The sequence below is a fragment of the Somniosus microcephalus genome, chromosome 6 (assembly GCF_052327205.1).
Source record: "Somniosus microcephalus isolate GS21.2 chromosome 6, FLI_Smic_1.0, whole genome shotgun sequence".
Taxonomy (NCBI): domain Eukaryota; kingdom Metazoa; phylum Chordata; class Chondrichthyes; order Squaliformes; family Somniosidae; genus Somniosus; species Somniosus microcephalus.
In genome coordinates, this window is record NC_140992.1 from 44,609,813 (window position 1) to 44,623,365 (window position 13,553).

The 13,553-nt window shown below is 39.1% G+C and overlaps 1 protein-coding gene across 1 annotated transcript in view; it reads left to right on the forward strand.

The window, feature by feature from the left end:
- Positions 1-9,169, forward strand: part of ttc14 (tetratricopeptide repeat domain 14) — a 30,649-nt gene extending 21,480 nt beyond the window's left edge. Inside the window, exons 10-12 of the mRNA XM_085990125.1 lie at positions 1,112-1,229; positions 5,779-5,876; positions 6,891-9,169. Of these exons, the coding sequence (XP_085846251.1) occupies positions 1,112-1,229; positions 5,779-5,876; positions 6,891-7,863 (1,189 nt within the window). The 3' untranslated portion in view covers positions 7,864-9,169. The remainder of the gene's footprint in view (positions 1-1,111; positions 1,230-5,778; positions 5,877-6,890) is intronic.
- Positions 9,170-13,553: the final 4,384 nt, after the last annotated feature.

A 13,553-nucleotide genomic window follows, 5' to 3' on the forward strand; every position in this document is an offset into this window, starting at 1 on the left:
TAATATGTAATGGTTTTTTAAAATGTATTTGATCTGTAGTTGTATTTTTTGGGGTATTCCCATTCATGCTTATGGGGTTTCCGTATATACGGAATCACCATAAGCATGAATGAGGATTCCCTTCTGTCATTCGTTGGGCCAACCCACGTGATCCCAGGGGTGCTTGCGAACCGCATGCGCCCCGTCACACGTGGGCCTCTACCCACGGGTACCCAGAGTGGCCCAGGACCGTGAATTTCCGTACCGCCTGGACCACCAGGTACGCGGGCATTTTATTTGCGGATTGGAGGCATTTCCCTGCGGGAAGCCTCCGACCGCAAATTCAGGGCCAATATAAATGTGGGTGTAGGAATTTATAATAGTAGAAGTTGACACAGGAAAACATTACAAATTGAGCATACAGTTGAATGCATGGCCAAGACTGTAGAATAATAAGTGTTTTGATTTGAATAATTAGTAACTGGGACGAGTTTCCTCACAGAAACGTGTTGGTTGCTGAATCTTTGATATAGTGACCATAGTGTCTGCTACTCGCTTTGCTAAATATCTGCTTTCCCATGCTTATGCATGCTATGAAGAACATTACAAGATGAAATTAAATACTCCTTTGTCTCTTGGCATTCAACAATATTTTTCATGATATAAAATGCTCAAAGATCCAATGTCTGCAATCGGTAGCCGTTTCTTTTACTTTTAAAATATGAATTGTAATTTCTTTACGCTTTAGCTTGGAGAAGGGAGGAAAAGAAGGAAAACAAACTTGTAAGATGAAAAGAAAATTCAAGTAAAATGTCTGCAGTGAGTCATTTCAGACTATCAAAGGATTAGACTTGTGCCCACTGATGTTGGAAAAACATGTGTAAATCAACACTGTTAAGAGTTGTGTTGGTTATCCTACTGACCTCCAAAATAATTTCAGGATCTCTGCAATTGCTCAGCGTAGTAATAGTATGACGTTTAGTTTGCTGTGATGTCTTTGGTTGGAGCATCTGTTTAATGGTTATGCCTTGCTCACTGTCACTCTAAATTGGTCAGTGTTTCCTGAAATTCTGTGTTTAGGAAAGGAATTGATGGTGATCACTTTCTGATGGCTCTAAAAATCTTTTAACAGGTTAGAAGAAGAAGAAAAGTTGGCGAATGCTGAGAATTGCTATAAGAAAGCACTGAATCTAGATGAGACTTTTGGTGAGGCAGAGGAAGCTTTACAGAAATTAAGAAAACACATGCAGGTGATTTACTGGATTCAGTATTATGCTTAAACAATGTTGCTGCTGTTTCTTATGTGCCTCACTCATTCAGTAGAGACCTACAGGATATTTCATCTTATTAACTAGAAGAAGTGGCACATTTGTGTGTGATGTGCTCTTGTGTTGATGCACTCCAATATGTAGTTGTAGGATATGGGTTACAGGCCTATGACCCATCACATGGTGAACTCCCGACCACCATCTGGGCCAGGTGAGTTTTCACTAAGGAGAAGGGGAACACAATGCCACATAAGTCAGGTTTGTTCTTAAGCAACTCTTGATGACTAGCTTTGATTATGATTTTTTTTGAAAGGGAGTTGGCGGGGTCAGGGGGGTAGATGTTGTGCAATCGACTCTGTATACAAGACCCCAATTATCAAAGTCAGAGATGTCAAACTGTGGAGACTGCATTCAAGTTTGCCGAAAGACTAGATCCAGAAAAGAATTTGTGTCTCATTTTAAGGAGGGATAATTTTGCTTTTTTTTTTAAAAGGAAGTTATTTCCGGTTATAATTTCTCAAAATGACCATTTCCTTTCAGACCCAAGCATATCTCTGTTGATCTTCATAATATTGGTTACGCCCTTTTACCTTGTTACTAAAGCCAACATGGCTTTGTATTTTTGTTATTGCTATGTCCTGTCCACTGTTGGGGGATTGTGATCAAAATATAAAACTCAGTAATTTAAAGTTAACTTTTCTTCAAGACTATTCTCTCTCTCTGCTTCTTTGTTTGGAGTTTCCCATTCAAAATAGTGCCCTTGCCCCACAGTACTTGATCAGAGAGAGCCATGGTCACAAAACCAAACTAATTTTTGTAACATGAAATTACTGTTATTTAGTCAGGAATTAATAGTTTCTGCTTTCCTTCCTTTTAATACAACAATTTGACTTTAAAACCTGTGGGGATATTTTGTGTGATTCAGCTGAAATTGAGTTGTCAATAAGCAAATTCTGATCTGTGGTCCTCAGCAAAAACATCTGGAAAAGAAGTTGAAATTGGATTGTTACAGAGATTAGCACTTTATTCTTGCTACATTTATATTGAAAACTTTAACTTAAAATTGTTTAGTGTTGTGCTTCATACAGTTACATCAGACATATACTTTCTGGGTTCAAAACCTTTTGTAAAATTAAACTTAAAAGGTGCTGCTTACCACATTAATGCAGTAGGGACTAACTTTTAGGAACTTTTTTTCAAGGGCTTGCAACTTAATATTTCATAATTCTTTAGCCATATAGCAATTAGTTTGAGGGAACTAGATCTACTCTCCAGTATAGAAATTTTGTCTTGTAGTTCCCAGATGACATTGTTTCTTTTATGGACTGCAAATCTGCAGGTGTTTCTGCACAACAATTTAGGTGTGATTTCTTATATGCTCTTGTGTTCTTATATGACACAACCATCAATTTGGGGAGAGATTGACATCCATGACCTAGGTCAATCGAGGCAGCCATTTCACTGAGGGAGGGAACATTTGAGGACAAGTGACGACAAGTACCTCCTGGTGGTTGGCTCAAATGCATGGCCTCAGAGTAAGGTGCCTGCCCTCAATAATATGGAGCAGGAGAAGGAAAAATTAGTTCAGAAAAAACTATTTTATATTAGCAGGAGAAATGCAATCAAGCACCATCAGTGTTACCATTATATCAGTGTTTAGAAAGGCAAGGCGGGCAATGCTGTGCTTGAGTATTACTCATAATATCTTGCAATAATATGTTATATTTTGATACTGTAAAGTTGACAAGTTTTGCATTTGTTTTCATCTTAAATGCATCTGAAAATCTATTAAAACAATTTTTTAATCAGAAATTGGTTGAAGACTGAACTTGTCAGATTTTTACAATTGAAATCTCGCTTTGTGTGACATTTCCATTTTAAATCTCTCCTGTGCTGTTGCACATAAATGTCACATCTGTCAAACCACTAGTATTGTGTGTATGTGCATGTGCGTGAGATGTGTATATGTTTAATAATCTCCTGCAACATCTTAATATGCCGTCCCTATTAGACCAAAAAAAAATCTTTGCTTATAACATTTAAGATAGATTTCCAACCCTGTAGTATCCAGTTAGGTGCTCCCTTTTCACAAGCACATTTCTAGGTTGTCATTCAGGATATGAAGAAAGGAGGGAGAGAGAAAACGGGGAACTACAGACCAGTTAGCCTGACATCAGTAGTAGGGAAAATGCTAGAATCTATTATTAAGGACGTGGTAACAGGACACTTGGAAAATAATAATAGGATTGGGCAGAGTCAACACAGATTTATGAAAGGGAAACCGTGTTTGACGAATGAGTTTTTTGAGGTTGTAACAGACGGAATAGATGAGGGGGAACCAGTGGATGTGGTGTATTTGGATTTTCTGAAGGCATTCAATAAGGTGCCACACATGAGGTTATTAAAAAAAAATTAGGGCTCATGGGATTGGGTAATATACTAGCATGGATTGAGGATTGGTTAACGGACAGAAAACAGAGTAGGAATAAACAGGTCATTTTTGGGTTGGCAGGCTGTAACTAGTGGGATCAGTGCTTGGGCCTCAGCTACACTCAATCTTTATCGATGATTTGGATGAGGGGACCAAATGTAATATATCCAAGTTTGCTGATGATACAAAGCTGGGTGGGAATGTAAGTTGTGAGGAGGATGCAAAGAGGCTTAATGGGGATATAGACAAGCTAAGTGAGTAGGCAAGAACATGGCAAATGGAATATAATGTGGAGAAATGTGAAGTTATCCACTTTGGTAGGAAAAATAGAAAAGCAGAGTATTTATTAAATTGTGAGATTGGGAAATGTTGTTCAGAGGGACCTGGGTGTCCTTGTACACGAATCACTAAAAGTTAGCATGCAGGTACAGCAAGCAATTAGGAAAGAAAATGGTAGGTTGGCCTTTATTACAAGAGGATTTGAGTATAAGAGTAAAGGCGTTTTACTGTAATTATATAGGGCCCTGATGAGACCACGACTGGAGTATTGTGTACAGCTTTGGTCTCCTTACCTAAGGAAGGATATACTTGCCAAAGAGGGAGTGCAACGAAGGTTCACCAGACTGATTCCTGTGATGGGGGGATTGTCCTATGAGGAGAGATTGAGTAGACTAGGCCTATATTCTCTGGCGTTTAGAAGAATGAGAGGGGATCTCATTGAAACATACAAAATTCTTACAGGGCTTCAAAGGGTAGATGCAGGGAGGATGTTTCCCCTGGCCGGGGAGTCTGGAACCAGGGGTCTCAGAGTAAGGGGTCGGCCATTTAGGACTGAGATAAGGAGAAATTTCTTCACTCAGAGGGTGGTGAATCTTTGGAATTATCTACCCCAGAGGGCTGTGGAGGCTCAGTCATTGAGTATATTCAAGACAGAGATCGATAAATTTTTGGCTATTAAGGGAATCGAGGGATATGGGACCAAATGGCCTACTCCTGCTCCTATTTCTTATGTTCTTATGATTCTAAGACTGGTGTGCTTTCTCTCCTCAAATGTTGCTAAGCCCCTTTATTGCCACTCTCGCACACCTCTTTCTCTTTGCCTTCCTCCCCCAGAAAAAGTAACTTTTAATGTTGTGCGTGAAATTTGTTTTCTTGATTTAATTTTAATGAAGTCAGTGACAGCACAAAACAGATTTCCACATTTTGTACTTTTGCCAACTTTTTGGCTAAAATTATTGACAGGAACTTGGCTTCCTTCGTGCCTTAACGAGACCTTTAACTTGATTTTATATGAGGTGTTTTCAGTTTGATAGTATATGTTGTTTATGTTGTTTAGGAATGTTCTTGCATTACTGATTTTTTTTTTCCTTGTTCTGTTTTTTGTGTGCATTTTCTTTCTGGGGCCTTGGATGCTGTAATTCATTACCCACCACACCTGATCTGAACTGGATTCTGCTGCACAAACCTGGTTTGTACTTTGGTCATTGGGGGACAACTGGTAATGCACGGTGACTTTGGTGGTTTGTTTTTCAAAACACATATTTTGATACATTGTACAAAACCTTTGTTTGAATTGATCGTAATTAAATTTGTGAATATTCAATGACTCCCTTGCTTTGCTGTTTTCTTGATTTACTTTTCTGTTATTCCAATATCCATTTTCTTTGGATTGCCAAATTGGTCATCTCCGTATTTGCCTGTTTTGACCACTACATGCTGATATGCTGTCCTTTCTGCTTTTTTCTACTGTATAATGTTAAACTTCCTCATGGACTGCCGCCTTCTCCATAATTTGTTCCTGATCTGTGTTTTTCCTTCTAATTTAATTTTTTTTTTTTAATTGTCTATCACTGCTTCTATTGAACTTAACGTGTCTTTTCGTTGCCATTTCTTGTGCTCCTTTGATTATTAAAAATAACTAAATTGTACCATTTTTAATACAATATATATTTGGTTATTGACTCTCAATCTGGCTAACCTTTAATCTTTTAAAACTGGTAACGTGACACGGTTTTCTGAATGCAATTGTGATCAATGGTGTCGCTGACTGAAAACTAAATGTAATTTTTGCCACAATTTCATGATGACTGGGTATAAAAGAAATCACTTGAAAAGAAAGAAAAAGAAACTAAAGAGGAGAAAAAAATCGAGGTGTCAAGTGCAGAGAAATTGCGTAAGCTGTTAAAAGAAGAAAAGAGGTAACTTTCTCAACTGAGTGTAGTTTGTGCCGTTGCATGATGCCATTTGAGAAAATGAGATAAACTGACACTTCTGGATCGAGAAAGGTGGGATTTAAAATCTATGAATTATTTACATTTTACTTCAGCTGGTATTTTCAACAGTTCAGTAACTCAGATTATCACTGGGCACATGCTAAGCTGTGTTTTGGAGAGTTGAGTATAAACCTTTAAAGAAGTCACTACATTTAGCAGCCAATTTGGCTAAGAGATCAAAAGATTGGATTACTGCAGCAGATACTGGTGTAATTTACAAATTGGTAATCCTTACAAGTCTTTGAAGTCCAAAATGCTTCTTGGTTTATTTTCAAGGGAGATAAATCCAAAAAGGTTCAATTTACTGCTTATTCTTCTGTCCCTTTTAAAAAGTACTCTCAGAATGGGCTATTTAGCAGCAGACTGCAATGGCCTGGAAAGTAAAGATCAATTTTTTTCAGAACCAGACCTACAATATATTATCTGTTCTTAGGTGCACCTTTGATCATGTATAAAATTAACAGCACAGGATTTATTCCTACCCTCATTACCAATAGCTTTGGGGCATGCAAGCCTTTATATTTTGTATTCTTCAAAATTATTTAGATATTCCCTTTTTATCATTAATGTCTTCAGCTAATTGAAGCAATTTCATTCCACTGATGAAGGCTTGATTCTCAGATCTGTTGGAGATAACATTTTTTAACATCCAGTTCTTGCATATCTTGGAAGCATATCCTCAAATGACAGTTAAACCTAACATGGTTCCTCATTCCACAAATTATACAACTCTTCAGAAGTTCAGCTTGTTTAGTCAAAATCTTCTCATTTTAGTGGTGCCTACTCTCTTGTCAGTCAGAAATTAGTGCCTTGGGTGCTGATGTCAGCAATATCTAGCATTCAAAGTAACAAAACATGTACAGTGAACAAATATTAATTTTGATCTTGGCACTTGATTCTGAATCATGGCAATTTTGTAATTAGTATATTTCTTTACAGGATGAAGAAAAAAAGGAAGAGATCAACATCATCGTCTTCAACTGACTCATCTGAATCCACATCATGGTCTACTTCATCATCTTCACCTGAACGTTCTAGGAAACATAAATCAACAAAGAAGCGACGGAGGAAACGTTCAAATTCCTCACGCAGTCAGAAGAGACGTTTAAGTAGAAGTTCATGTGATGAGAAAGTTCATCATTCACCCAACAATAAGACAGAATGGTATACTCCTCCAGCTGATACTTCAGCTTCCTTTCTGAATCAGAAACAGGAAGTAGCAAAGCTGCTGGAGAAACATGACAGTTCTGTAGACCAGTGGTCAGAGATCATGGAGAAAAGAAGGTACTGTTCAATTTCTTCATCGTCAGTTGAAATTTTAGATCCTCTTGGAGGTAGGTCTGAAGATAGCAAAGAGTCCTTATATAGTTCAAGAACTCATGATAGCTGTAGCCAATATGACAAAGGACACAAAGCAGATAAAGGCAGGGAATTGTGTGACAAAAAATCAAATGACCAAGACAAATTTAGGAAACTGGTTCAAGAATATGAATTTGGTCATGAATACAATAGTAAAAAGTGTGAAAAAAGCAACAGGGGCTACTCTGGATCTTCAGGGTCAGAATATTCACATTTGTCAGGTGACAAGTACCAACATGAAAGGAAAAATTGTTGGTTAAGTAATTCTAATTGCAAAGATGAAAGACATGATTTTGGAAAAGGTGAAGATGGTGGAAAGGACGACATAAATGAAAGTGGAGCTAGCTACAAGGACTGGAAAGAAGAAAGTGAAAGTAGACATTACAGGGAAGATTTAAGGGAGAATTCCAAAGAAAACCCCCATAATCATAATTCTGCTGACGGCAAGGCAGTGAAAAGCATGCCTCCAAATCTGCTGGAAATATTCAATCAGATTGCAGAGTTTGAGAAAGGGAAAGAACATGGTGGGAAATGTAAGCAGAAAAACAAATAAGTAGGCATTCAGGCATGTTTATCATACATTCATTGTTGAATATGCATATCCTTGTGCAAAAAAGTTGAACGTGTAAAAAAAAAACCCAACCAAGTAGGAGCGACGAATCCACTTAATTTTTAAGATCTTACATAAAGCATGAAGTATCTGATTTATTTGGATTGCATAGATATGAGTTTACTCATTCACTAAAAGTTTACTTTGCCCATTGTGAATTCTTTAGGTTGCTTAATTATTTCTTTATATATTTATGTTATCAGCTATTGCAGTGATCAATAGGAAAAGGTTAGTATTTGCTCCAATTAAATGTCTGCATGTTTTCCTTTGAATTGGTTTCAAATGTGTTATGTTAGTGTTGGATTGAATTTTGGGGGATAATATCGTTAAAAAGTAGCTATTATGTTGTGTCTGACAGTGGCGTGTGTGGGTTTTAAAAAGGGAAAGAGATAGGTAGGCAGTTAAAATAAGTCAGACTGTATCTGGCAATATTTTTGTAACATTATTAAGCAGTACCCCCTCCAAGCTGTACTGGGCAAGCTCCCCATGAAATTTAAGAAACCAGCTAACAAATATGAATCTGTTTGGATATATTATTGGGGATATTCTAGGTTAGGGAAGGAAGGTAGATAGCACAGGAGTACATCCGTTATAGCTGATTTGGAGAATCGGGAGGAAGGTGGTTGGGTGACAAATAACCCATGTCAAAGATGAATTATCATTATAGTGTGTGATTCAGTGTGGAAAATTCAGCATGATGTACTTTCAAGGTTCACCACTTCTTTGTGTTCATTTCACTATCCAAGAACACGGGGATAGAAAAATATCCGTAATGACCTGGCTGAGTATAGTGGGAGGAATGACGAGGAGGCAGAGAGAGTTAAAAGGCAAAATCTTTCCTGCACACGCCAATGTCTTTTTAAAAAAATTTTTGTTATTTTCCATCAATGTGCCACTAATTTTAGTTTTGATGTTACACCTGTAACAAGCCCTAACTTTTTATATTGTTTTGCTGCATCCTGCGAAGTAAATCACTTAAAATTACTGGCTGCCTTCTCCTAAAAGTATGCATATTCCAAAATACATCAATCATATTTGGTCCTTAATTAGTTACAGGTGTATTGTCATTGCCCAACAATGTCACACTTCGCTTTGGGTGGATTAACTTTATTGTATTAAATTATAGCATTCTTGTGTGATGCAGACCATAATCTGCCATGTTAAAAGTTTACTTGCCAAAATGGACTGTTAAATCAAAAAAAACACTTAGTGTGCTAATGATGACAGTCAAATAAAAATAATCAAATTGTTTTTGTCTTTTATTTTATGCTAATTAGTACCATGATTTCCAGATTTATATCATAAGATGTTGCATCCTTTTAGTGACCTGTGGAATCATATATGCTATGGGAATGTCACTTAGAACATTATGAATGTACTGTACAACCATTATTGCATAGAATTTAATAATTCTGCCAAAGAACACAAGCTGTCCTTTCCATGTTCGCTGTTAACAGTAGAATTTAATTCTACCATTAGCAATCACCTTGTAGTTTTTCAGTTACAATACTACTGGAGATTGCAAACAAAAGAAATAAGGTATGTGGATATTTTTATGATAAACTTGGTATGAGCCAAAACATGGCCCATGTTTACAACTTATTTAAGAACATAAGAATTAGGAGCAGGAGTAGGCCATACGACCCCTCGAGCCTGCTCTGCCATTCAATAAGATCATGGCTGATCTTTGACCTCAACTCCACTTTCCTGTCCTATCCCCATATCACTTAATTCCTCTGAAGTCCAAAAATCTCTCGATCTCCGCCTTGAACAAAACCATGTTGACTCTGCCTAATCACAATGGGCCGGATATTCCGATCCCTACGGGTGGGTACGCGCTGGGTACCACTCGTAGGGACATCGGAAATGCCGGTTTCAGGTATGCACCGCGCATGCGCTGAAAACCGGCATTTCCGTTCTGTCAAGAATGGTCTTGACAGATTGGACGCCTGCTCTGGAGAAGGGCCTCTGCGGGCCGAGAATTCCGCTTTTTGGAGACCCTCCGCCCGCAGAAAATCCTTACAATTCTTGCGCCTGGTAAAAGCAGGCGTAAGGCCTGCTTTTACCAGGAATAAGAGTTTGAAAAAAGTAAAAATATATATATTTTTCCACTGATTTATCATTTAAAAATACTTTTTTAAAAAAAAAGGTAAGTTTATTTTTAGCCCTGTAAAAAAACTTTAATTTTTTTTCAAAAATTGTAAGTTTTGTTTAAAATATAGTAGTTAATTTATTGTACTTTCAAGTCATTTTAAAAATGTGATGTTTTTTTAAAATTTACTTAAAGTTTACTATGTTTTGGGGGTGATCTCCATTCATACATTTGACAGGTCTTCCTGTCAAATGTATGATGGGAGATTCCCTTCTTTGACTGGCTCCCCGGGGCCCACGTGATCCCAGGGACGCAGCGAACTATCTGCGCCTCTGGGATACGTGGGCCCTCACACCGGCAGTTTGGAGAGGCCCAGCACCGGAACTGTGCAGGCCCTCGGGTAAGGGCGCAGATTTTTCCAGATCGCAGTCCTCCGCCCGCGGGAGGCCAGCGATCGGAATATCTGGGCCATTATGATTTTCTAAGTACCCCATTACCACTCCCCTCATAATGGATTCCAGCATTTTCCCGATGACTGATGTCAGGCTAACTGGCCTATAGTTCCCGGTTTTCTCTCTCCCTCCATGAATGGCGGGGTTACATTTGCTACCCTCCAATCCGCTGGGACCATTCCTGAATCTAGGGAATTTTGGAAGACCACAACCAGTGCCACTATCTCTACAGCCACCTCTTTTAGAACCCTAGGATGTAGGCCATCAGGTCCAGGGGTTTTGTCAGCATTTAGTCCCCTTAGTTTCTCAAGTACTTTTTCTCTACTGATATTAATTACTTTAAATTCCTCGCTCTCGTTAGCCCCTTGGTTCCCACTATTTTTGGTATACTTTTTGTGTCTTCTACTGTGAAGACTGATACAAAATATTTGTTTAAAGTCTCTGCCATTTCCTTGTTCCTCAATATAATTTCTCCTGTCTCAGCCTCTAAGGGACCGACGCTTATTTTTACTGCTACTCTTCCTTTTTACATACTTGTAGAAGCTCTTACAATCTGTTTTTATATTGCTTGCTAATTTACTTTCATTCCATTTTCTCCCTTTTTACCAATTTTTTGGTCATTCTTTGCTGGTTTCTAAAACTCTCCCAATCCTCAGGCTTAATACTGTTCTTTGCAACATTATAAGCCTTTTCCTTTAATCTAATGCTATCCTTAACTTCTTTAGTTAGCCACGGATGGATCACTTTTCCTGTGGAGTTTTTATTTTTCAATGGAATATATATTCGTTGAGAATTTTGGAATATTTCTTTAAATGATTGCCACTGCTTATCTACACCTTTTCATCTAATTTCCCAATCTACCTCAGCCAACTTGCCCCTCATATACCTACATAATTGGCTTTGTTTAAGTTTAAGACTCCAGTGTCGGACTTAAGAATGTCAAGTACCCTGGAATATTTAGTTCCCAACCCTGATCATCTGTCTCTAATGTCTATTATTTCATATCCATTTATCACTGTGCCACTAATTCGTCTACCTTGTTACGAATGCTTCGTGCATTCAGGTAAGGAGCATTTAGTTTTAACCTTTTACCGTTATTCCCTCCTATCATCTTCGCTGATGCTGATGCACGATTACCTTTAAACACTCTGTCCCTTCCTGTCACACGCTGCAACAGAGGCGTGGATGAGGGTTTCGGCAGCATAGTGACCGCAGCAGTATGACGACGAGCAGCAGGCTATGTATGTATTGGCTGACCGTGATTTTCACAATGCTTCGGGGAGAACAGTCCGGCCGCCTGCAGAAAGACCCGGTGAAAGGAGAATGGTTGAAATGAAGAGACTATACGGAGATGATGCAGCTAAAATCCAAGGAATGGAAACGGCAATGCAACTTTCCTTTGATAGAAAGTGTGATAAGAAGCAGCCAAAGTATTGGCCTGTAATCCCGCTGAAGTTTTGATTGTGTTCCCTTATCTTATAAACACTTACTGACATTGCTGAGTAGTGTTCGTTTTTTTTTACTTTGTTTTGTATTTTAGCATTCTATTTTTACTTTAATGTTTGTTTATATGTTTTAATAAACATGGAAACTTGTAAAAAAAAAAACAATGGGATGGCAGGAATGACGTATGAGGAGAGATTGTGTCAATTGGGCTTATACTCACTGGAGTTTCGAAGATTGAGAGGGGATCTCATCGAAACCTATAAAATTCTGTCAGGCCTGGACAGACTAGATGCAGGAAGGATGTTTATGATGGCCGGGGAGTCCAGAACCAGGGGTCATAGTCCAAGGATAAGGGGTAAGCCATTTAGGACTGAAATGCAGAGGAATTTCTTCACCCAGAGAGTGGTGAACCTGTGGAATTCTCTGCCACAGAGGGCGGTGGAGGCCAGTTCATTAAATATATTCAAAAAAGGAGTTGGATATATTTCTTAAGGCTAAAGTGATCAAGGGATTTGGGGAGAAGGCAGGGACAGGGTACTGAATTTGGATGATCAGCCATGATCTCATTGAATGGCGGAGCAGGCTCGAAGGGCCGAATGGCCTACTCCTGCTCCTATCTTCTATGTTTCTATGCTTATCTTAACTCAAAAATCGTTACACTGCTCCATTACCTTGACTTTTCTCTTTTTAGATTTCTAAATTTCCCTTCACTTGACCCCTTTCCCCCCCCCCACCCTTTCTAGTTTAAAGCCCTATCTACAGCCCTAGTTACTCGATTCGGCAGAACACTGGTCGCAGCCTGGTTTAGGTGGAGACTGTCCCAGCGGAACAGCTCCCTCTTTCCCCAGTACTGGTGCCAGTGCCCCATGAATCGAAGCCCCATGAATCAAAACCCCTTCCTCCCACACCATGGAAACACGCCATTCGGCCCAACAGGCCCATGCTGGTGTTTATGCTCCACACGAGCCTCCTCCCACCTCTCTTCATCTAAACCCATCAATATATTCTTCTATTCCTTTCCCCCTCATGTGCTTATCTAGCTTCCCCTTAAATGCATCAATGTCATTCGCCTCAACTACTCCCTGTGGTAGCGAGTTCCACATTCGACCCACTCTCTGGGTAAAGAAGTTTCTCCTGAATTTCCTACTGGATTTATCAGTGACTATCTTATATTTATGGTCTCTAGTTCTGGCCTTGCCCGCAAGTGGAAACATCTTCTCTACATCTACCCCATCAAATCCTTTCATAACCTTGAAAACCTCTATCAGATCACCCCTCAGTCTTTTTTCTAGAGAAAAGAGCCCAAGCCTGCTCAATGTTTCCTAGAATCATAGAAAGTTACAGCACGGAAGGAGGCCATTTCGGCCCATCGTGTCCGCGCTGGCCAACAAACAGCTACCCAGCCTAATCTCACTTCCCAGCTCTTGGTCTGTAGCCCTGCAGGTTGCAGCATCCCAAGTGCACATCCAAGTACTTTTTTAAATGTGATTAGGGTTTTTGCCTCTACCACCCTTTCAGGCAGTGAGTTCCAGACCCCCACAACCCTCTGGGTGAGGAAATTTCCCCTCCAATCCCCTTCTAAACCTTCCACCAATTACTTTAAATCTGTGTCCCCTGGTTTTTGACCCCTCTGCTAAGGGAAA